Below are 21,146 nucleotides of genomic sequence, written 5' to 3' on the forward strand. Positions count from 1 at the left end.
AGAAGTCAACAAATATTAAATTTTAAAATACAAGATTGACATTTTTATTAGTGTACTTCACAATTGTTTTCTTTTTTTTCTTTTTGAACCTTTAATGTTTCCTTTTTTTTTAATAGAGGTAACAAATATAATTTTTTGAATTTTATTAATCACACAGACAGAGAAGGATGTGAAAAATATTACAAAGCAACTCTGTTCCGGCAAAGGGTATTGTTTCTCTCTTTCACTCTCTATTCAATGACTGCTTCCTCTGAGATGGAGGTGATATCAGACATTATGTCTGCGTCATTGTCTTCTTCTATCGTTAAGCTCGATATTTCCCCGTTTAATGAAGAGACTTCATCATCTCCCGTGACAGATGGAGCTGGTGAAGCATCAGTGCTCGTGCATGTGCTTGTGCATGTCGTTGTCGTGCTATAAGTCGATGATGAATCCGAACTCGAACTTGAACTCTCTGACGATGATGTTTTTTGCTGAAGGCTCCAATACATTATACTTGCCGTTAAGATTAATATCATCTTTTGATTCACCTGCAACACCAAGACATTTTAAAACCAGCTCAGATTTTTATAGTTAATGTATGTTATGTTGTGTCTGAATGAATTGTCAGCTGTTTCAGAAGATTTTTAGATTTTGTTCTTTTACCTCGATGATATCTTCCGGCAACAAGAAAACCGAGCAACCAAGCTTTCTTGCTACACTGACAATATATGTAGCATTCAGTCTCTTCTCATCTTCTGTAATAGTTTCCATAGCCAAAAAAAGTATGGTTAAGTTAACTGCGGTTTAAGCAGAGGGTAGAGAGAGGAAGAGGTTCTTATTCTATAGTTAAAGAGAGTAATGGACCTGATTCACCCTTGGTGACAAGATTCCAGTTAACAACTCTTGGCTCAACTGCCCATAGAAGATCGAGGAAGAATAATCCACTTGATAGACTCTTATCCTATTTGAAGTTTTAGCAATACAGATTTGATTCAACATAAGCTTTTTCAGTTGATATTGTTTTGAGTTTTGATGGAAAGTAAAAGATGGAACCTTGAAGCTTTCGATCTGTGATTTCCGTCCCATGATTTTGACTTTCCTGTTTGCCCAGCTCAGGATCTCTGAGTCCGTCATGTCTTTTCCTCGTGTTCGAGACCTCAGATTCTTGAGAAGTTGGAGCATATGGGTTCTCATCAACTGCCATAAGAAGCCTGAGACATATATGTATATACACCACCACTGTTATAAGACTGTAGAGCATCTTGTCAAAATAAACAAATTGTAGTTAGCTAAGCGGAGTACTTACCGAGGATAAGCTTCTTATTCCCTTGAACTATGTCATTTCCAGCTACATTTACAAGCGAGAATCTCTTCTCTTTCCCAATCTTGACGACTTGATTGCAATTCTCTACTTTCCTAAACGGCATTTTAATTGGTGGTTTTGAAGCATGCTTCCAGTTAACTGATCCTGGATAAACCTTGTCGACAACTTCCAGAAGAATCCATCTGCATCAGCAATATTAAGTATTAAAAAAACCTTATGATATGTTTCAGGACCAAAAGCTTATAAAATTATTTTCCATACCAAATGCTCACCCATTTCTAACATCTTCAAACACATTGTTGACGTAACTCTCAATCCCAAGGCTGTTAATCCATAAGCGGTAACATCTTTCATCTCTACAACTCTGTAAATCCTCGGTCATCATCTCCGCAAAGGAGAACCTACCATCAGTGCTAAGGCCATTCCTGCAGGCACAGAGAAGCTAGTGTGTTAGAGAACCAGTGCATAAGAGAATAATCTTATCTTCAACGATCTTTACCGACCTTTCGTGAAATATCTGTGCCACAAATGCTAGATTCAAATACGAAGATCCCTCAACTATCTCCTCTGCAGTCAAATACCGTTTGCAGTTCATTCTCTCTGCATGTTCGAGGACCATGTTTGCCCTTTCAAGATCATTCTCTGCATTTAGAGTAGCTGGATCGCAGTGCTCTGGTGCGAGAACATTGAGCAGGTAAGCATAGGCTTGTGCGTCCTGCATATTCAACCCTCAAGATTAAGAAAAAATATCAAACATTTTCATAGCTTATGGTGGTGAGCTTTTGGTTTTCCTATTCAAACCGATATTTGCTTCAGTGTGTTGGAGAGAATTACGTGTTAACTATCTAGAATGAAGCTTTTGAAGGGACACAAAGGAGAGTAGTTCCAAGAAATGCTACATGGAAAGCCAAATACCTTCAGATCCGATGAAAAATTTCCAACTGTTTTTTTGTAACCACCTTTCTTGAGATGAAAGTTCATCCATTTGAGTAAGACTTTCTCAGGGGGTAATCTCAAAAATTCTTCAATATCCTGGAACAGACATAAAATTGTAACTATTATTTACGACATGCTTATAGTTTGGTCAGAAATTCACAAAGAGATTAGCAGGTCATTACATCGTTGTCTTCCACCAACTCAACAAGTTGAGGCATTTTCTTCAAACTAAGATCAGCGAGCAGTTGAATCTGCAGTTTCCAACATTAGTTAGTAAAATAATCAAGCATAAACACAGAGAAAGATGCACATAGCAAAAAAGTGTGGACCTTTATGAGTTGTGAGATCAATCCAAGCACCAAATGAGGCTGCAAAAACAATAAAACCTCTGTGGTCAGGGATCATAGATTTTCATCTCCAATATATTATGATTTACTGAAAACTAAGCAAGCAAAGCAAAACATACTCGTCCTTCAGCCAGGTCCTGAGTCCCAATATTAACCACGCTGCAGCCAACAGCTTTCGCAGAGTTGAGACAAAGCGTGTGATTCTCATTTCTCTCCCATGGGTTAAGTACCCTTTTCGTGTTGATCGCTCGTTCATCTATTGTTCCAGGAACTGCTATGTTTATAAGCTTACTGTACCAAAAAGGAAAAAGGTAGAACAAGTCAAACCCCCAGAAACCAAATGTACTAATGTTGAGACAGAAATCCAAATACACAAATTTGCACATTACCATAGAAGTACACCATCTTTCACAAGTTCATACAAATCATTGGAATCCGGATCTAAAGGAAGAAACTGCATCAAAAAAGGGTCATCCCCTAGATATCTGTTAATGTGATGAACAAAAGAACCCTTCTCTGACTGGTTGATGGTATGAAGAGTCGTTGTGCCGGCTTTAAGAAACGTAGATGAGTGCTTATGACCACCAGATTTATCAGCAGCTTTATCTCTCAAGTTTAGATATATCTGCACACATTTCGTTGTATCAAACCACAATACAACATCACACATCCATCAAAGACATTCACAAGAATAAACAAAAACACATCACAACAGAGAGAAAGATCAAAACAAACCTTGAGAAACGATTCGAAATCAAGATCATCGGTTTCATAATCAGAACCCAAATCTAGCAAGAGTTCTCTGATTTCTTTCTCCTTAAAAGCTGAACTAAGTGACTTCACCTTGACCAATACAGACGGAAGATCCTCTAATGTAACCTTACCATTCTGATTCTTCAACGAACCAAACTAAAAACACACACACACAAACCCAAATATCCAGATCAAAACAAAAGCTCCTCTTAGATTGCATCTATGGGGAGTTAAAAACAATGAGAAAAAAAGAGAGAAACTTTATTAACCTTGGAATTAAGACTCCGAAGCTCGACTTGTGTAAGCTGACTTTGTAACCATGGATCCGAAACAATAACACCCACACCAGACATCTCCCCCGCAACAATTCACGGGGGAAGAAAAACAAAACAAATCTCTTCAAAAATCAAACCAATGTAGAACCTGCAAAAGGAAAAAAATCAATGTAAGCTTCAGAAAGAAAGAAAAATCAAAACTTTGGGATGAAACGAAGAAAAAAAAACCAATTTTTATCGATCCAAAGGTTCATACTTAAAATAGCAAATGTTAGCTAAAGACATTACAGCAAGATTCAAAAGTTGGATCATTTAACAGAGTTTTACAGATAGATTAGGAAGAGAGAAAAAAAAACGTGACTTTCGATTCGATTACAAAAAATTCCAGAAATCTAGGAGGAGAATAAACAAACCCCAATGTTAATATCGAAAATGAGATTCTCTGTTTCGAAAAAAATCAAATCCAAAGTTCTGCTTTTTTTTTTTTTTTCTATTTCGATGCAATGTTGGCTATTTCTTCCAGGAAACTAGAATTCAAAACGCAACAATGTGAACAAGAAGAAGAAGAATGAATACGGAAGAGAAGAGAGAGAGAGGATCGTTATTTGCTTCGTGTGAGAGCAAAGCGATGAAGAGGAGAGAGAGAGAGAGAGAAGGAGGAAAACGAGTTTATTATGGTTGTGAAAATTGAATGTTTCGTCAGAAGAATCGCGAGTAGGGTTAATTATTAAATTTATTGTTATATATACTCGCTGTTTGATGACGACATGTGGAACAAACGGTGGACCCTCACGGTTTAAAAACGAACGACTTGTGTAGGTGTCGTCGTTTCTATATGTGGACGAACCGAAGAAGACTTAAAACAATTTTTCTCTCTATTCACTTGGTTACATTTTTACATAAATTACTAACCATACTATTAGATAAGAAGCTTTGATTGATTTACGGAAGATATTGGTATATATATTTTCAAGTGATCAAAATATTTATTGCAAAAAAAAAGTTTGGTTACTTATTTTTAGGAAAGATTAGATTTTATGAAGGAAACAAAGATCTTCTCCACCGACTTTTTTTTTGTTTTTTTTATATTTTGCATTTGTTTTTTAATTTTTTTACAAACCCATGTGTGGTACGCACGACGGCCTACTAATATAAATTGTGTGATATTAAATTAAAATGTTTTTTTTGTAGATTTTGGTTTAACCGGTCACGAAAATGCATTTTTCAATATATAATAAAAATGATAATATATTCTAACATTTGGTCGATGATAAAATATGAATTGGAAAGAAATGTAGAAAATCTTGACCATAGTTCTAGTTAAACGAAACTTATCGTTTAAGAGTCTCTTCCACAATTGCGTTTGCTAAGGCAAGGACATAAAATAGTCAAATAATCGTTTAAAGATGTTATTTTTGATGTTTTCTTCATGTTTATTATTGAAATACTATAGTATAAATCTTATCCTTTCAGTCTTCCGGATATAATTTCCCACTAAATTAATACTATTAGAAAGAAAAAAAAAGAATAATTCCGTCCTTATTAAATTAAAAGAGAGCACAACATTCACATTAAATCGACAAATTAGTTGTGTATTCATTAGTTTTCCATTAATAAAAAATCATGAATTGATGTCATCAATAATTATGATATGCATGTCTGTGCTAATGATCCATCTAACTAAAATATCGAAAAGGACAAAACAAACGGCGCCACATTGGTCACGCAAAGAGTTAAAAATTATACTCTTTGTCCTTCACCACCCAGAAACTATGGCATGCAATGCAACTGTGTCTTTTTTTCCACAAATTTGTCTCTTTGTTCACACATCTCAACTCAATACACTTCTGAATTACATCACCCATACTTATCTCTTTACGTTACGCTCTTAATTTCTTACTACCCTTTCGGTTAGCATTTTTTAAGCTCGTACGTTATCATAGATATTTAAAGAGATGCCACAAGTATAGGCTAGGGTACGATCTAGAGAATGGGTAAGAACAATACCAAAACCCTTATGCAATTTGCAGCTTTTGCAATGGTTTTAACCGTTGCAACAATGGTGAAAGAAGCTACAAGCATGTCCATTTGTAACATGGACACAAACGATATGCAGAAATGTCGTCCAGCCATCACTGGAAACAATCCTCCGCCTCCTGTCGACGAGTGCTGCGTAGTGGTTCGAGCCGCTAATCTAGGATGCCTCTGCAGATTCAAGTTTTATCTCCCGATCTTAGGAATTGACCCGGCTAAAGTCGCGGCTCTTGTAGCCAAATGTGGCGTTACAACAGTCCCTCGTGGTTGCCAAGGTATTTTGATGTGATTTATTGAGTTTTGTAGTAAGATCTTGAAAGCAAAGAAAGTGTGTAACGTTTTGTATTCGCGCAGCTTGAAGAACTGAACCGAGACAGGTCTCTATGGACTATGGTGCTAATTGTAGACTTACGCTGGATCTAGTCTTGCATCTGAATTCAAATTTACAATGGTTTTTTTTTTTTGGTCAAGTGATTTTACAATGTTTTTTTAGTATCCTGTTTCAAATAAATCACAAACTAAAAGTGATTTTAGATTTACCTTCTGTATGTAAGAACCGTGTTTTATACGTTAATGAAAACGGAAAAATATTATCATAGTATCCAAAACCTAACTCACCACCACGCCTTTCCTTATGGAGAACCAAACTAAAAAAAAAAAAAAAAAACCTAAGAACTGTCCAACTTGTCATGATTATGAATCATAATAAATCTGATTGTTAACTCATTGGTTAATTAGTAATAGATGATTAGTAGTTGATATACAGTGTTACGCAAGCCTTCTTTTGACTTTGGCAGAGTTCATTGGTTGAAGTAGACTCGAGCAACTCTGTTTCTGGTGTTGTGAAATTTGCTCAACATGACAAGAAGACAGAATTAGACAGTCTTTTGATATTTACACAGAAGAAAAAAAAAACTAAATGACTTGACAAGGACAAAACAAGATAAAACGAACTAAAGCCACTAGTCACGAAAAAAGGAGCAAGTCCTATATTTCAGCAGCCGCACTAACGACGACTTGTGCAAAGACCTGTGAGTCTACGCCTTTACTAGCTCCCACTTATCATTAACATTTGCTATATAATAAGCTCATTACACTGAAGAGTTTCACAAATCACAGAGTGAATATAACAAAAAAAAAAAAAGAGAGAGAGAGAGAATGGGTAAGAACAACAACAGAATCCACATGCAATTTGCAATTCTCGCAATAGTTTTAACCACTGCAATAATGGTGAAAGAAGCTACAAGCATTTCCATTTGCAACATCAGTACAAACAACTTGAATAAATGCCGTCCAGCCGTCACTGGAAACAACCCTCCACCTCCGGAACCCGACTGCTGCGCAGTGGCAAAAACGGCTAACCTACGATGCCTCTGTTCGTACAAGGCTTTTCTCCGCAGATACGGGATGGAACCATCTAATATCAGGCCTCTCCTAGCCAAGTGTGGTATAAGTCCTCCCTCCTGTTTGTAAGGTAAGAAATCAAAGTAACCGTTGGAGTTTGTTGTTTTTTAAATTTTTCTGTAAAGAGAGAATAATCTTATGTTTGTTTTGATGTTTGTTCCTTTTGTAACATGCAGCTTGATAAACTGAGCTGAAGACAGGCCGGTCTACTTCAGACTCTTGCCCTGAAGTCTCTCAAGCGATAATATGTATTGCTGTGTTGTGCTGCTCTGATTCGAATAAATTATCTACTTTGCAATGATTTTTCAATCACATTGTCGATTACTTAGATGAACCATGTTCTATACATATTAATTATGAAAAAGAATAAAGTAATGTTTTTCTTTTTAGTGTGAAATCTTTATGCTCTACTTAAGTTTCTTGATTATGATCTTAAAAAATTGACTCTTTTTTTTTTTTTTTTTTTTTGAGCAAAGAAAACAATACTTTGACCAAAGAAACCAAATACTTTTTATGCCTCTTCCCTGCAAAGAAACCAAATAATAATTATTCAATTTTAATTTATGAAAGGAGAAAGAGAGCAAAAAAATGCCAATAATAATTACCATAAGCTCCCTCATGTGTAATTTGCAGACAAATTCAACTCAAAAGACGACTTGACTACAAAGACTTGAGAGTCTTCAACCCATATCATAGGCTCTTTCTAGCTTTCACTTTAGCATTAACTTGTTTATTATAAGAAGCTATTAAATTTAAGGATTTCATGGTATTATTAGTCAAGCAAGAGGTAGACATAAAGAGAGAATGGATTAGAATAATACCAGATCTCTTGTGAAATTTGCATCTCATGCAATAGTTTTCGCCGCCCTGGTGTTGATGGAAGAACCTACGAGCATTCCCGTATACGCCTCTTCTAGACAAGTGTGGTATTATAAACAGTCATTCTCCTGTTTTTATTTTGTAAAGACAGAGATGTCTTACGTTTGTTTTGTTGTTCCTTGTGTAACACGCAGCTTGAAGAACTAAGACAAGACAGGCCGTATGCCGCATACTTTGTCTCGACCCGCATATTTGAATAAAGCAATGCCTCTGCAGATTCAAGTTTTAGGAATTGACCCATCTAAAGTCGCGGCTCTTGTAGCCAAATGTGAGGTTACAACAGTCCCTCCTTCTTGCCAAGGTATTTGTCTATTTGATGTGGTTTTATTGAATTTTAATAGTAAGATCTTGAAAACAAATGTAACGTTTTGTATTCGCGCAGCTTGAAGAACTGACCTGAGACAGGTCTCTAAGATGCTAACTGTAGACTTCGTTGATTCTTCTCATGCATCAGAATTTCAATTTACAATGGTTTTTTATTTATTTTTCTTCAAGTGATTATACATTGTTTTTTAGTGTTATGAACCAATCCACTTGTTGACAATTGGTTTGAAAACTGATCTTTAACTTATAAGTGTGGTAAATTAGTACTAGATGATAAACAATTTTCTCAGTTGATATTGTGTTATACAAGCTTTCTTTTAACTTTGGCAAAGTTGGTCGAAGTAGACTCAGAACAGTCAAACGAGAAGCCATTATAGTCACGCAAAAGGAGCAAGTCCTGTATTCAGCAGCCGGAGACTAAAGTAAAGTCTCCCACATTTGCCAGTTTGTTTATTACACGTTAAACTCAAACGATGACTAGTCCAGAAAACAGACCCGTTAGTCTACGCTTTTACTAGTCTTACCTATATTTATCATTAACGTTGCTAATATAATAAGCTCATTATACATTTAAGAGTTTCACAAATGACAATAGAGTTGAGAGAGAGAGCGATAATATAAGGAAAAGAGAGAATGGGTAAGAACAACAACGGAATCCACATGCAATTTGCAGTTCTCGCGATAGTTTTAACCGCTGCAATAATGGTGGATGAAGCTACAAGCCTTTTTATTTGCAACATTGACACAAACAACTTGGAGAAATGCCGTCCAGCCGCCACTGGAAACAACCCTCAACCTCCGGGACGGGACTGCTGCGCCGTGATCAAAGCCGCTAATCTACAATGCCTCTGCCCGTACAAGCCTTTTATCTCCAGATACGGGTTTGATCCATCTAAGGTCAGGCCTCTTCTAGACAAGTGTAGTATAAACACTCCTCCCTCCTGTTTTTTTTTTTGACGATACACTCCTCCCTCCTGTTTCTAAGGTGAGAAATCAAAGTAACCGTAAGATTTTGCTGTTCTTCCGGTAAAGACAGAGATGTCTTCAATTCGTTTGTTTTGTTGTACCTTGTGTAACACGCAGCTTGAAGAACTGAGTTGAAGACAGGCCGGTATGCCGCATACGTTAACTCGACGTGAAGTCATGTCTCTTAGTGTTGTTATTCGAATAAATCACCACTTTGCAATGATTTTTCAGTCACCTTATATATCTATAAAGAAGAACCATTTTCTATATATTAACGAAAAAAGTACTGGCTTTTCGCTAAGTCAATTGTGTACAAATTAGTTTCTTGTTTACCAAGAAACTCGTCAAGAAATCAAATCATAAAAAACTGCAAGACTCTGTGAGACAGATTTATTTTGTCTCCTTTTCTGACTTTACTAAAAATTGTTTAATTAATTTGTTAATGTACCGCAACGTCCTTGAAGTTTCTTCACGTCTTCTAAGCAACTAGTAGTAAAACAACAAACTCCTTTCCAAGGAATGTAAAAAACCACAGAACATCCACGATCATATGCATGTAGTTATATTAATTTAAAAGTTCAAATCTTCATTCTCATAAACCCTAACAAAGTGGCATGATATATTCAGTTCAAATCTTAGTGAACAACTCACGACACCACTTAAAATTACTAGTTTTGATGATATTCAACCAATCATCTCTTTGACCAAAATAGAATATGACGGTCAAAAAGAACAAAATAGAATATAACGTGTGGGATAAGCTATATAATCAACCCTTTAAGAAAAAAAAGTAACTATATAATTAAGAAATCTGTTAAACAATTAAAGAAGATACTTCATTAACCTCAGTTTCCTTTGTATTATGTAACTCTAAAGTAAAGAGAAAAGACATTGATATTGAATGCTAAAGGGTAATATTTGTTACAGTTTACTACAATATAAAAAAGCCCTATAAAAAATGCAATGACAGAGTTGGTGTTTGACAAAAGAAAAAAAAAAAGTTGGTAAGAAATAAACGCAGTAGTAAAAAGCTTTTATTGGGATGCAAAACCGTCTTTATTAAAATTCAAAACACAGCCTCTTTAGAAAATATGTATATATGAACAACACTTTCAATATTTTTTATGAAAGATGCAAAACCGATTTATCATATTTCAAATTCTTATAGGTAATAATATTGTATGACAAAGTTGTTAATGTGATCCTCTTTGACTTGTGTTTATGTCATAACTGCTACAAGTGTCAGTCGTCTCAACATTAATAAGTGTAAGTAATGTTTTTTTTTTGTTAAATGGCAAAGTGCAAGTAATGTTCACTCTTATTTTTTTTTCCTCTCACATAAACACTCTGTTTTTGTTTTCATTATGATGGCAGAACCGGTTACTTTTTCAAGCTGTTAATATAAGGAAGGTAGTGGGTTGTATCTTCCTCTTAACGCAGAGAGAGAGAGATCAGAGAGAAACATGAAAAAACTTTCAAAGACTCTGAGTGGCATTGCTAAGAACAAGGTTTCAATGTCCAACGGTCGTGTCGTGGCATCAAACCAATGGTATCCAGGATCTTGTGCTAAGAACAAGGTTTCAATGTCCAACGGTCGTGTCGTGGCATCAAACCAATGGTATCCAGGATCTTGAAGAAGAAGAAGAAGAAGAAGAAGAAGAAGAAGAAGAAGAAGAAGAAGAAGAAGAAGAAGAAGAAGAAGAAGAAGAAGAAGAAGAAGAAGAAGAAGAAGAAGAAGAAGAAGAAGAAGAAGAAGAAGAAGAAGAAGAAGAAGATGAAGATGAAGGCTCGCTCAAAAAACAAGAAGATGAAGATGAAGGCTCGCTCAAGAAAATGCAGTTTATTCCTTTCCCCGAAGGCTACATCGGCGGCGGCGGCTTTTTGGTCGAGAAAAAGGAGAAGACTGACAAATCCACTGGCACCAAGTCTTCCTCTTCCTCTGCTAAAGGCATGAACTACAACTACGAGCAGGGGACAGCGAAACCAGATTATGGTGGTGGTTGCAGTGGCTGTCATGGGTGCAGTCGTTGCCTGGGATGTAGCGGTGGGTGTCGCTACCGCTCCCGGTGGCTCCAACGAATAAATGTAACTTTTTATTTTTTTTAAATGTGTCTGTGTTATTTTTCTTAGTTTTTATAATGTTTTTTTCTTTATGTGTGATGCGTGGAGTATGTAACGCTTAATTAAAGTTAATTAAATGTTAAATTTGACCTAAATCTAGATAATTTCATCGAAATTGTAGAAATGATGTAAAATATTTGTGAGAATCACTATAACCAACATATCAATCAACACAAATATAATGATGTTAACAATTAATCGTGTCAATTGAGATACTATACCAGTATAAATATTGGTAGTAACTTTCCATGAACAATTTTGGAAAGTTAATATATTCAGTTTTAGAAAGTGAATGTCTAATTGTTTTGTGGTTCGTAGATGAAACATGAGCTCCTAATTAGTCCTACGTACTCCTCTATACTATACGGAGGCAATTAATGTTAGATATTTCGTTAATAAGCGAGAGTGCGACGCTGACTATAGTATAATTGAGTTACATACTTAAACCGACGGAGGCATACATATTTGAAATCTCAATTGTTGATAATCGTTTTTTTTCTATCGAAAAGTTAGGTTAGGTATACAAATCACAAATATAATTCCATCGAAAATCCTAGTATGAATTATGTATTTTTCTACTATAATAATATGTCAATCAGTATAGAAAGAGTAACTTATTTAGAGTCCTTAAGAGATAGGAAGTACCATCCTTCATTAAGTTTATAAATCAAAGAAATACTCTCACTTCATATGATTCGCATACGAAAGAGTGATTGCATTTTAGCCAACGAGAAATCTTCAATCATGCACAGTAGAAAAAGACAATTAAAAAAGTTACAATATCGGACATTCAATGAAATACACTATTTTTATACCATAGAAAATATTATTTCATAAAGCCATGCATATTCTATGACTAACATTCCAGCTTCATACGTGAGTTCTTTAGAAATACAATGATAAGAATTAGGAAATATATATGATGGTAATCAAGAGAGTACATGTTCCCTGAACAAAACATATATCCATAATCCATTGATCCATGATTTCGCACGTCTTTTTTTTTGATGATATTAAAAGAACATATTAGGGCTACTATATGACTCGGGAAATTAAAATCGTACCAAGATTATGCTTATTATTTTTTTTTTTTTTTTTTTTTCTGAAAGATATCTACTTTTTATATAGTGGCACAACAACAATTATATTTACATAATTCAAGGAGATCTAACTCTCATCTCCAAATCTTTGATTTTTTATGACATCACATAACTGTAATGATTTAAGAACCGAACCGGATGTCGAGCCAGATATTATATACCTTTTGGACATGGTTTAACCTGGTTCGAATCATTTGGACGGGTTCACTTTTTACTACTGTGTTTACATATCTCATTGTTTGAATCTTATTTTTGTTTGTTAATTTGTTTAATTCTTTTTAAAAAGATGTGTAATTTAAAGCGGTAAATCTTTTCTGTCAAGAGGAATATAATAATAGTATTAAAAACCACAGAACACCCCACGATCATATATATATACATAGTTATATTTAGAGAATGTAAAAGTTGAATTCTTCTTCATTCTCACAAACCCTAACAAAGTGGCATGATGTGATCGCTTGGTAAACAACTCATGATATTCAAATTCAACCATCTCTTTGAACAAAATGTAGAATATAACGTGGATAACTATATATATAACTAAGAAAACATAAAGAAGATAACCAACCCTCTAAAAAAAAGTAACATGAATATATAACTATATAATTAGCTAAATTAAGAAATCTGTCAAATAATTAAAGAAGATGTACTTCATGAAACTCGGTTCCGTATTAACATCACAAAGTAAAGAAAACGAAAGATTAAACAAAAACAAAAACAAAAATAGAGAAAAAGAAAGTGATATGAATGCTAAAGGGAAATATTTGTTTGAAAATATAATATTTTCAGTGACAAAAGAGTTGGTAAACACGGTAGTAAAAAGTTTTTATTGCAATGTGAAGTGTACAGAGCACGCCCATCGTCTTTGGAAAATGCATACTGTATGACCAAAACACTTTTATTATCCTTAAATAAAAAGCCAATTCCACATATTTCATATTCGTATACTTAATATTATTGTACGAAAAAGATTTCAATGTGATCCTCTTTGACTCGTGTTTGCGATACAACTGTACTAGTTGAAAACTAGCAATGTGAAACAGAGAGAAACAGAACAGCGGCTGAAAAATATATCTTCATTACATAAATCTCAAGTTACAACTTATGTCATATTTATAGTAGAACACACAACCCTAATGATTACTGAGATGACAAGGTTGATCTCTGACAAGTGTCCCTATCAATAACAAACGATTGATGATGCTAAAGGAGCATATCTGTTCTGCACTTGGACTGTAGTGTGAGCTGGTTGCAGTGTACGGTACAAGGCACATGGAGCATATCTTGCTTCCTCTTTGTTTCCATTAGTCACAAGAGCAAGTTGGCAAATTGCAATAGGCTTCTTATCTTCAAGGCCCATCTTCTTTTCTTTGTTACTCCTTACATCCCCCCGCAAACTTTATGTGGGAGGACTGACCACACCAAGTTTGTATCGAAGATCACTAAACACTTGAAGTGGTAGAGACTTCGTGAATATATCCGCAAGCTGATGAGCAGAAGGGATGTGATAGACGACAAGTGAACCATCTGCAACCTGCTCTCGGACATAGTGGTAATGAACCTTAAAATGCTTAGTTTTCTTGTGCAGAGTCGGATTAGCAGAGAGATATACTGCAGACAGATTGTCACAGTATAACTCAGGTGCTTTAGTAGTAGGCATACCAATATTCGCCAGAAGATCCACTAACCAATTCACCTCTGCAGCTGTGTCAGACAGACAACGGTATTCAGCTTCTGTGGAGCTACGAGAAACCGAAGTTTGTCTCTTTGCAGACCAAGAAATGAGATTACTCCCCAAGAAGGTGCAAAAGCCACTCGTAGAGCGGCTTGTAGTTGGACAACCAGCGTAATCACTATCACTGTAGGCTCTCAAAGTGAAGTTTGCTTCCTTTGAAAAGTTGACACCATAATCCACAGTTCCTTTAACATATCTGATGATTCTCTTGAGCAAGTTGAAGTCTGCAACAGTCGGCATATGCATTCTTTGACATACTAGATTGACAGCAAACTGTAGGTCTGGTCTTGTAACTGTGAGATACTGAAGTTTACCAGCAAGACTTCTGAAAAACGTAGGTTGATCAAATACATCATCTTGACCTTTGACCTTTTGAAGCTCAAGAGGAAGTGGTGTATCAGCCGGAGCACAGTCTGCCATACCAGCTGCAAGAAGTAGGTCTTCTGCATATTTATGTTGATTCAGAAACAAACCTTCAGAGTGATAATGCGCTTGAATCCCCAAAAAATAACTGAGCCTGCCCAGATTTTTCATACGAAACTCCTGATTAAGACATTGTAGAAGCTCATCGATCAACACTTTGTTATCGCCTGTTAGAGCCATGTCATCAACATACAGCAAGAGAATAATGATGTCATTGTCTTTGAGGTATACGAACAGAGAAGGGTCTTTAAAGCTGCATTCAAACCCAAATTTCAGTAAAAAATTACTGAACTTGTCAAACCAGGCTCTGGGAGCCTGCTTCAATCCATAGATAGCTTTGTTAAGCTTCCAAACATTCGAAGGATTCTCATTGTCGACAAACCCTGGAGGTTGTTTCATGTACACTGTTTCAGTTAGATCCCCATGAAGAAACGCGTTTTGCACATCGAGTTGTTTGAATTCCCAATTCAAGGTTGTTGCAGCATGAAGAATCAAGCGCACTGTGGCAGTTCGAACTACAGGACTATATGTCTCAAGAAAGTCCACTCCTTCCTCCTGGTCATACCCCTTAGCTACAAGACGAGCTTTAAGCCTATCTAGGCTGCCATCAGCTTTCAATTTTGTTCGAAACACCCATCTGCAGCCAAGAACGTTCATGTTTGGAGTATGCGGAACTGACGTGAACGTGTTGGTTTGAACGAAAGACTCATATTCATCACCCATAGCAGCTGTCCAACCTGGATGTTTGAGTGCTGTAGAAATTGTTTTTGGCTCCTTGATTGTTGTATGAGTAACATGGAGAGCATATTTTGGATTTGGTTTACGCATCCCATCTTTTCCTCTTGTAATCATAGCATGATCATTGACTGTAGGAGCTTGCAATGGGGGAAAATCATCCGTGGTAAAAAGTTGTTCATCACTAGAGGTTGAAGAAGTACTATTAGTGTCAGTGCGATCCGGAGAAGTGAGAGGAGCTGCAGGAGTAGCAGGTGACTCTGATGCAGGCGACTCTGATGCGAGAGGAGTAGTCTCTGTAGTGTCGTGATCAACAGAGACTGATGCAGGCTCAGCTGTAACAGAAACTGCAGAATCAGATAGTACTGCAGGAACCTGAGATGATGAGATAACTGATGCATCAGAAGCATTTGGGGTCAAGAAACTTTGTTGCCAGGCTGTAAGAAGCGGTGTTGTTGCTTGAGGAATAAGAGCAGAGTAATCTGTTTCAAAAGGATAAACATGTTCCTCAAAAAGAACGTGTCGACTTATGTAGACCCGACCAGTTGGAGGATAAACACATCTGTACCCCTTGTACTTTGCATTGTAGCCAAGGAAGACACACTTGAGCGACTTAGGATCGAATTTGTTGGAGCCGTAAGCTCTCAGTGTAGGATAACAGGTGCTACCAAAAACCCGGAGGTGAGAATAGTCTGGCTTTGCTGCAAACAGAACCTCATGTGGACTCTTAAAACCTTGATGAACAGAAGTTGGCAACAGATTACTGAGATAATTCGCTGTGAAGAACGCCTCAACCCAGTAAGCTTGCGGAACCTTACTCTGAAACATCATGCTAAGCCCCAGTTCAGTCAAATGTCTGTGTTTTCGTTCTGCTAAGCCGTTTTGTTGTGGCGTGTGAGGACATGATATTAGTTGTTGGATTCCATTGTTTGCAAGATGAGTTACAAATTGGTTGCTAACAAATTCACCACCTCCATCACACTGAAACATCTTGATTTTTTGACTAAACTGATTCTCAACAAGTCTTTGAAACAGAAGAAAAACTGAGTAGAAATCAGACTTATGCTTCAAAGGGTAAAACCAACAATATCTTGAAAAATTGTCAACAATGATAACATAATAATTAAACCCTTGAGTAGACTTAACAGGAGCAGGACCCCATAAGTCACAATGCAGTCTCTCAAGTGGTCTAGTAGCAACAAAAGTTGAAGAAGTGAAAGGTAACTGAGCACTCTTTCCAAGTCTGCAAGATTCACATGACTTGTTGGTGTGTTTATTGACAGAAATAGCTGCAGTTGAGGAGAGGTGTTGAAGAATCTCTGCACTCGGGTGCCCCAAACGGTTATGCCAGACATCATCACTAGTAGCAAGCTGTCGCATGGAATAGAAGGCACTGATTGCAGGGTTGTTCAACACATAGTAATCCTTACTCCTGCTTCCTGTTGTGAGGAGCTGCTTGGTATGCTTGTCCTTTACACACACACCATCAGAATCAAACTTAACAGAACAAGGATAATCATCACAAAGTCTAGAGACTGAGAGCAGTGACCTAGTGACATTCGGGCAAACTAGCACATCGTTTAGAGGGAGATATTTACCTGAGAGAGTCTGAAGAGGAACAGAGCCAATGTGAGTAATTGGTAAGAATTCTCCATTTCCAACCATTACAGAGTCGTTCCCTTGATATGGTTGTGCCTGCTGCAAGTTTGCTGTCGAGTTTGTAATATGAGCTGTTGAACCACTATCTGGTAGCCACTCGTTACCAGTGTGTTGTTCACCCTCTGAGATTCTCATAGCAGCTAAGGCAGTTGGTAGTTCAGGTTGCACATACTCCTCATTATAGCGGTTGTAACAATCAAAAGCACTATGACCATACTTTCCACAGATTTGACAAGTTGGGCGAGCTCCACCAGTTTTGTTCTGTCTGTTAGAGCTGTTCTGATTGTTGATGTGTTGAGAGAAGCCACGACCTCTAGTGGAATAATTTCCTCGTCCTCTGGATCCACCATTAGATCGTCCTCCGCGATTGTTAGAGCCTCCTCTATCAAAATAGCTCTTCTCAGCCTGAAAAGCTAGATGTGGTGTGACCATAGAGGCTGAAGCATACTTCTTCAGTTTATCATCAAAAGCAGTGACTTTAAACACCACATCTTCATAGCAAGGTCCAGGAACAGTATCCATGGAGTGTTCAATCACGGTAGCAACAGACTCATAATCTTTGCCCAAACCAGACAGTAAACCATGTATTTTCTCCAAATCATTCATCGGATAACCAATAGAGTCAAGCTGATCAAAAATTTGCTTAAGTTCACTAAGATAATCTTCCATCGTTCGACCTAACTTATCACAAGCTCTCAAGCGGTTTTGCAAATCGAACTTTCTAGTGGTGGAGACTCTATTAAACTTTTTAGCAAGAGCCATCCATACCTCATGAGCCGAGTGCATCCCGTAGACTACTCTGAGTGCTGGTTCTGACAGAGAGCCGAAGATCCAAGCCATGACAAGCTGGTCATTACGCATCCACTTCGCAAAGTCTGGATTTGGTTCTTCAGAGGGTCCTTCATCAGAGTTAACGGACCGAGTTGCTGAAGGACGAACAACAGAACCATTGACATATCCCAGAAGCATTTGCGGTGAGAGAAAAGACTCAAACTGAGTTTTCCATAAGAGATAGTTGGACTCTGTTAGCTTGAGAGTCACAACTTGAGAAATAGAAAGAGCAGAAGAGAGGGAGTCATCAGGAGCCATAGATCGTACTACTGATGCTCTGATACCATGAAAGCTAGCAATGTGAAACAGAGAGAAACAGAGCAGCGGCTGAAAAATATATCTTCATTACATAAATCTCAAGTTACAACTTATGTCATATTTATAGTAGAACACACAACCCTAATGATTACTGAGATGACAAGGTTGATCTCTGACAAGTGTCCCTATCAATAACAAACGATTGATGATGCTAAAGAAGCATATCTGTTCTGCACTTGGACTGTAGTGTGAGCTGGTTGCAGTGTACGGTACAAGGCACGTGGAGCATATCTTGCTTCCTCTTTGTTTCCATTAGTCACAAGAGCAAGTTGGCAAATTGCAATGGGCTTCTTATCTTCAAGGCCCATCTTCTTTTCTTTGTTACTCCTTAGTGTCAGTCGCGATATTTATAAGTAAGTAATGTTCACTTTTTTTTTTTCCTCACATCATCACTCTGTTTTTACTGAAGAGATCAATAGATCATTATGATGCATTGATGCTAGAACAATAGTTAGTAATAGACTTCTACTTCTACTTTTTTCAGCTGTTAAAGCATAATTTTTTTTCCCCGAAATACAAATACTAGTAAACCCCGATCAAAATGTTTCTTTCATTTAATTGATTTTTGATAAATAAAGCGATAAATACTTAAAATGTGTATTCAAGTTTTTGAACGTCATTTTAGTCAAAACCTGATAAGATATTAAACTGAACGTGATCAATTTATAAAAAAAAAAAATAGGATCATAAATTATAGATATTATATTTGTAGAATTTCAAAGTTTTCTTGATAGTTTGTAATGTGTATGTGTACGTAAGAGTATTATTCCTGTTGTTCAAATGTAGGTACATATGTATAGTAATAGTAGTATTATACGATTTGGTTTAGGGAATGACCATCATTACCTATACAACTCTTATTAGTATGATATCTTCACTTATTTCTATATTCGAGTAAAATTGTTGTTACAATATTAGAGAGAGACGGGTGAATAGAATACATATATTAATATTAATATACAATGCCTGGTCTTTAGACTATATAAGGAAGGCAGTGTAGTGGGTTGTAACGTAGGTGTGTTTCCTAGCTTCTTGTTGTTGTTGTTGTTGGCCTAGTTGGCTAGTTCTTAAATGTATTGTTCTGAACGTTATCATTATGTGTGATCCCGGATCACTGATCCGTCTAGTAATATTATTTAACTAAAGATAAATCGCATTATATGACTCCTAGAAACAATATTCTGATCCGTCTAGTTATCTATAACAAAGTCAAAGCAATATATTTCAAATTTTGTACTCGTACATAGTCATTACTTGGGATTGAATTGTTACAATGTATATCCAAACAACAAAAAATCTTCTGGGAGAAGACAGTGTACAGCAAGGAGAAGAAGTATCCCAAAGAGCTCGTTGGCAAAACTCTTCTGGGAGCATCGCAAGGTTGGGGCATTTCTTGGGAGGGCCTTACCTTGCATCTCACGGATCTGTACAAGCCGTGTGTTTCACCTTCAAAAGTCATATCACTACCTCCACTTGGGCTCGAGTATAAACCCACAACCCATGCCACGGAACTGTCTCTCTCTTCTTCTGATCCTCTCCAAGACGACTTTTTTGTGGCTGCAAAGTTCAATGAGTATCATGTAAGTGTTTGCAAACCTCGTTGGGACTCTGAGTGGACTCACATCGGGACCGCTTACTGATACGGTTCATCAAACTTATTTCAGGAGAAAGACTTTGGGGAATGCAAATAATGAGAAGCAGGGATGCGTTTTGCCATGTCAGCAGGTCGTCGCTAGAAGTGAAGACTCGGGTTGACACCGAGGGTTTGCCGTTTTGAAGATAAGAAGAATAAATAGAGTCGTTGAGCTCTTCCTCTCTTTTATGTTAAATCTGAGTTTGTTAGCTTCAAGAGATGTTCTTGAGCTCTCGAGTGATGTACTCGGGTATTGATCAATGTTGATCATTGCTTATTCAGTTTAACAGCTAAACAGTTACAGATTCCCTCTTGTTCTCTCTTCTGATTCTTTGATTTACAATCTCTGTAATTCTCAGATCCATTCTAATTGAATATAGTGTTGATTTGCAATTGAGATCTATCAACAATCTATCACTTACTCTCTTTTACCAGCCTCTAAGCTCATGTTCTCCAAGAGAGACCAAGCCTTCCACATTACCAGTTTTAAGGGTCCCTACATGGGTTCGCTGTATCTCAGCAACTACAAAGAGATCAAGCATAAAGATATACGCCTAAGAAATATGCCTAAGATTCCACAGGCAGGTTGGGAGATGTTGGATAATTGTTCCATAACCAACCACTTAGTGGAATCTCCCTCTGGTGAACTTTTCTTCATCAAGTGGTATGTATTCTTTCATTAGTAGTTTAGCTACTTTTAATTCAATCAAGGCAGAGTAAAGATATTGAGCTACTTGTTTTCCTCTGTCTAGGTACGCACAGTGTATTCACCAAGAGGACGAAGATGGTGATTTGGAATTTGCCCACAGCAGTACTAAGCGGTTCAATGGTCTTTAAGCAAGATGGGATGAGCAAAGACTTTTGTTACACTGAAGATATTGGAGATCTCTGCATCTTCCTTAGTAACAGTGAACCCTTCTGTCTCTCAGCAAGCTTGTACCCGGGGCTCAAACCTAACTCCATCTATTACATTGGCCCTAGACATGGTTGTTACGATCTAGCTTCTGGTACGAACCGTCCCTTCCCTTTTGATCAATTTGGCAAACCCTCGCGGGTCAGTGCCCCTTACTGGATCTTTTCGACCTCTCCTCTGAGTTCTAACTAGGATCTAGAACTGCCTTGTGGTTTGTGTGATTTAAGATTTGGATTTTATAATTTATATATTAACGTTCTCTGGTGTTCTGTCATTATATTCCTTGTAATGGATTAAGTTAAAATCCCTTATGCATCATAGTATGTCACAAGGCTGGAAAAATACAGAGGTGCTTGTTAAGTTTCAAACAACATAAAGAATCTTAAGGTCGTTTCATTTTCATTGGCTTGTTCTTACATGACAAGAGGAAAGACTTTTGATTAACAAGGACAAA

General features: G+C 36.9%; 2 protein-coding genes and 3 pseudogenes across 4 annotated transcripts; 4 read left to right on the forward strand and 1 right to left on the reverse strand.

The window, feature by feature from the left end:
- Positions 1-20: 20 nt before the first annotated feature.
- Positions 21-4,506, reverse strand: LOC104731781 (fimbrin-3). Its single transcript, XM_010451265.2, has 15 exons — positions 4,031-4,506; positions 3,612-3,765; positions 3,325-3,498; positions 2,979-3,214; positions 2,709-2,880; positions 2,572-2,610; positions 2,425-2,493; positions 2,222-2,338; positions 1,810-2,021; positions 1,579-1,731; positions 1,289-1,488; positions 1,036-1,193; positions 847-943; positions 646-737; positions 21-530 (listed from the first exon to the last, which is right to left on the reverse strand). Exons 2-15 carry the CDS (start codon positions 3,693-3,695, stop codon positions 231-233), a joined length of 2,103 nt encoding a protein of 700 aa, XP_010449567.1. The 5' UTR covers positions 3,696-3,765; positions 4,031-4,506; the 3' UTR covers positions 21-230.
- A 970-nt stretch (positions 4,507-5,476) lies between these two features.
- LOC104731791 (putative lipid-transfer protein DIR1) lies at positions 5,477-6,252 on the forward strand. The gene is made up of 2 exons (XM_010451276.3): positions 5,477-5,926; positions 6,006-6,252. The coding sequence occupies exons 1-2, from the start codon at positions 5,608-5,610 to the stop codon at positions 6,008-6,010; spliced, it is 324 nt and encodes a 107-aa protein (XP_010449578.1). The 5' UTR covers positions 5,477-5,607; the 3' UTR covers positions 6,011-6,252.
- Positions 6,253-6,763: 511 nt separating this feature from the next.
- Positions 6,764-7,452, forward strand: LOC104731799 (putative lipid-transfer protein DIR1 pseudogene; annotated as a pseudogene). Its single transcript, XR_015582462.1, has 2 exons — positions 6,764-7,125; positions 7,232-7,452. The product of XR_015582462.1 is annotated as a putative lipid-transfer protein DIR1 pseudogene (transcript).
- A 1,398-nt stretch (positions 7,453-8,850) lies between these two features.
- LOC104731810 (putative lipid-transfer protein DIR1 pseudogene) lies at positions 8,851-9,326 on the forward strand (annotated as a pseudogene).
- A 10,770-nt stretch (positions 9,327-20,096) lies between these two features.
- LOC109129036 (putative F-box protein At4g17565) lies at positions 20,097-21,094 on the forward strand (annotated as a pseudogene). The gene is made up of 2 exons (XR_015582472.1): positions 20,097-20,443; positions 20,532-21,094. The product of XR_015582472.1 is annotated as a putative F-box protein At4g17565 (transcript).
- Positions 21,095-21,146: the final 52 nt, after the last annotated feature.

The sequence above is a fragment of the Camelina sativa genome, chromosome 2 (genome assembly GCF_030686135.1).
Source record: "Camelina sativa cultivar CO46 ecotype springtype chromosome 2, ASM3068613v1".
In the NCBI taxonomy this organism is placed as follows: Eukaryota; Viridiplantae; Streptophyta; class Magnoliopsida; order Brassicales; family Brassicaceae; genus Camelina; species Camelina sativa.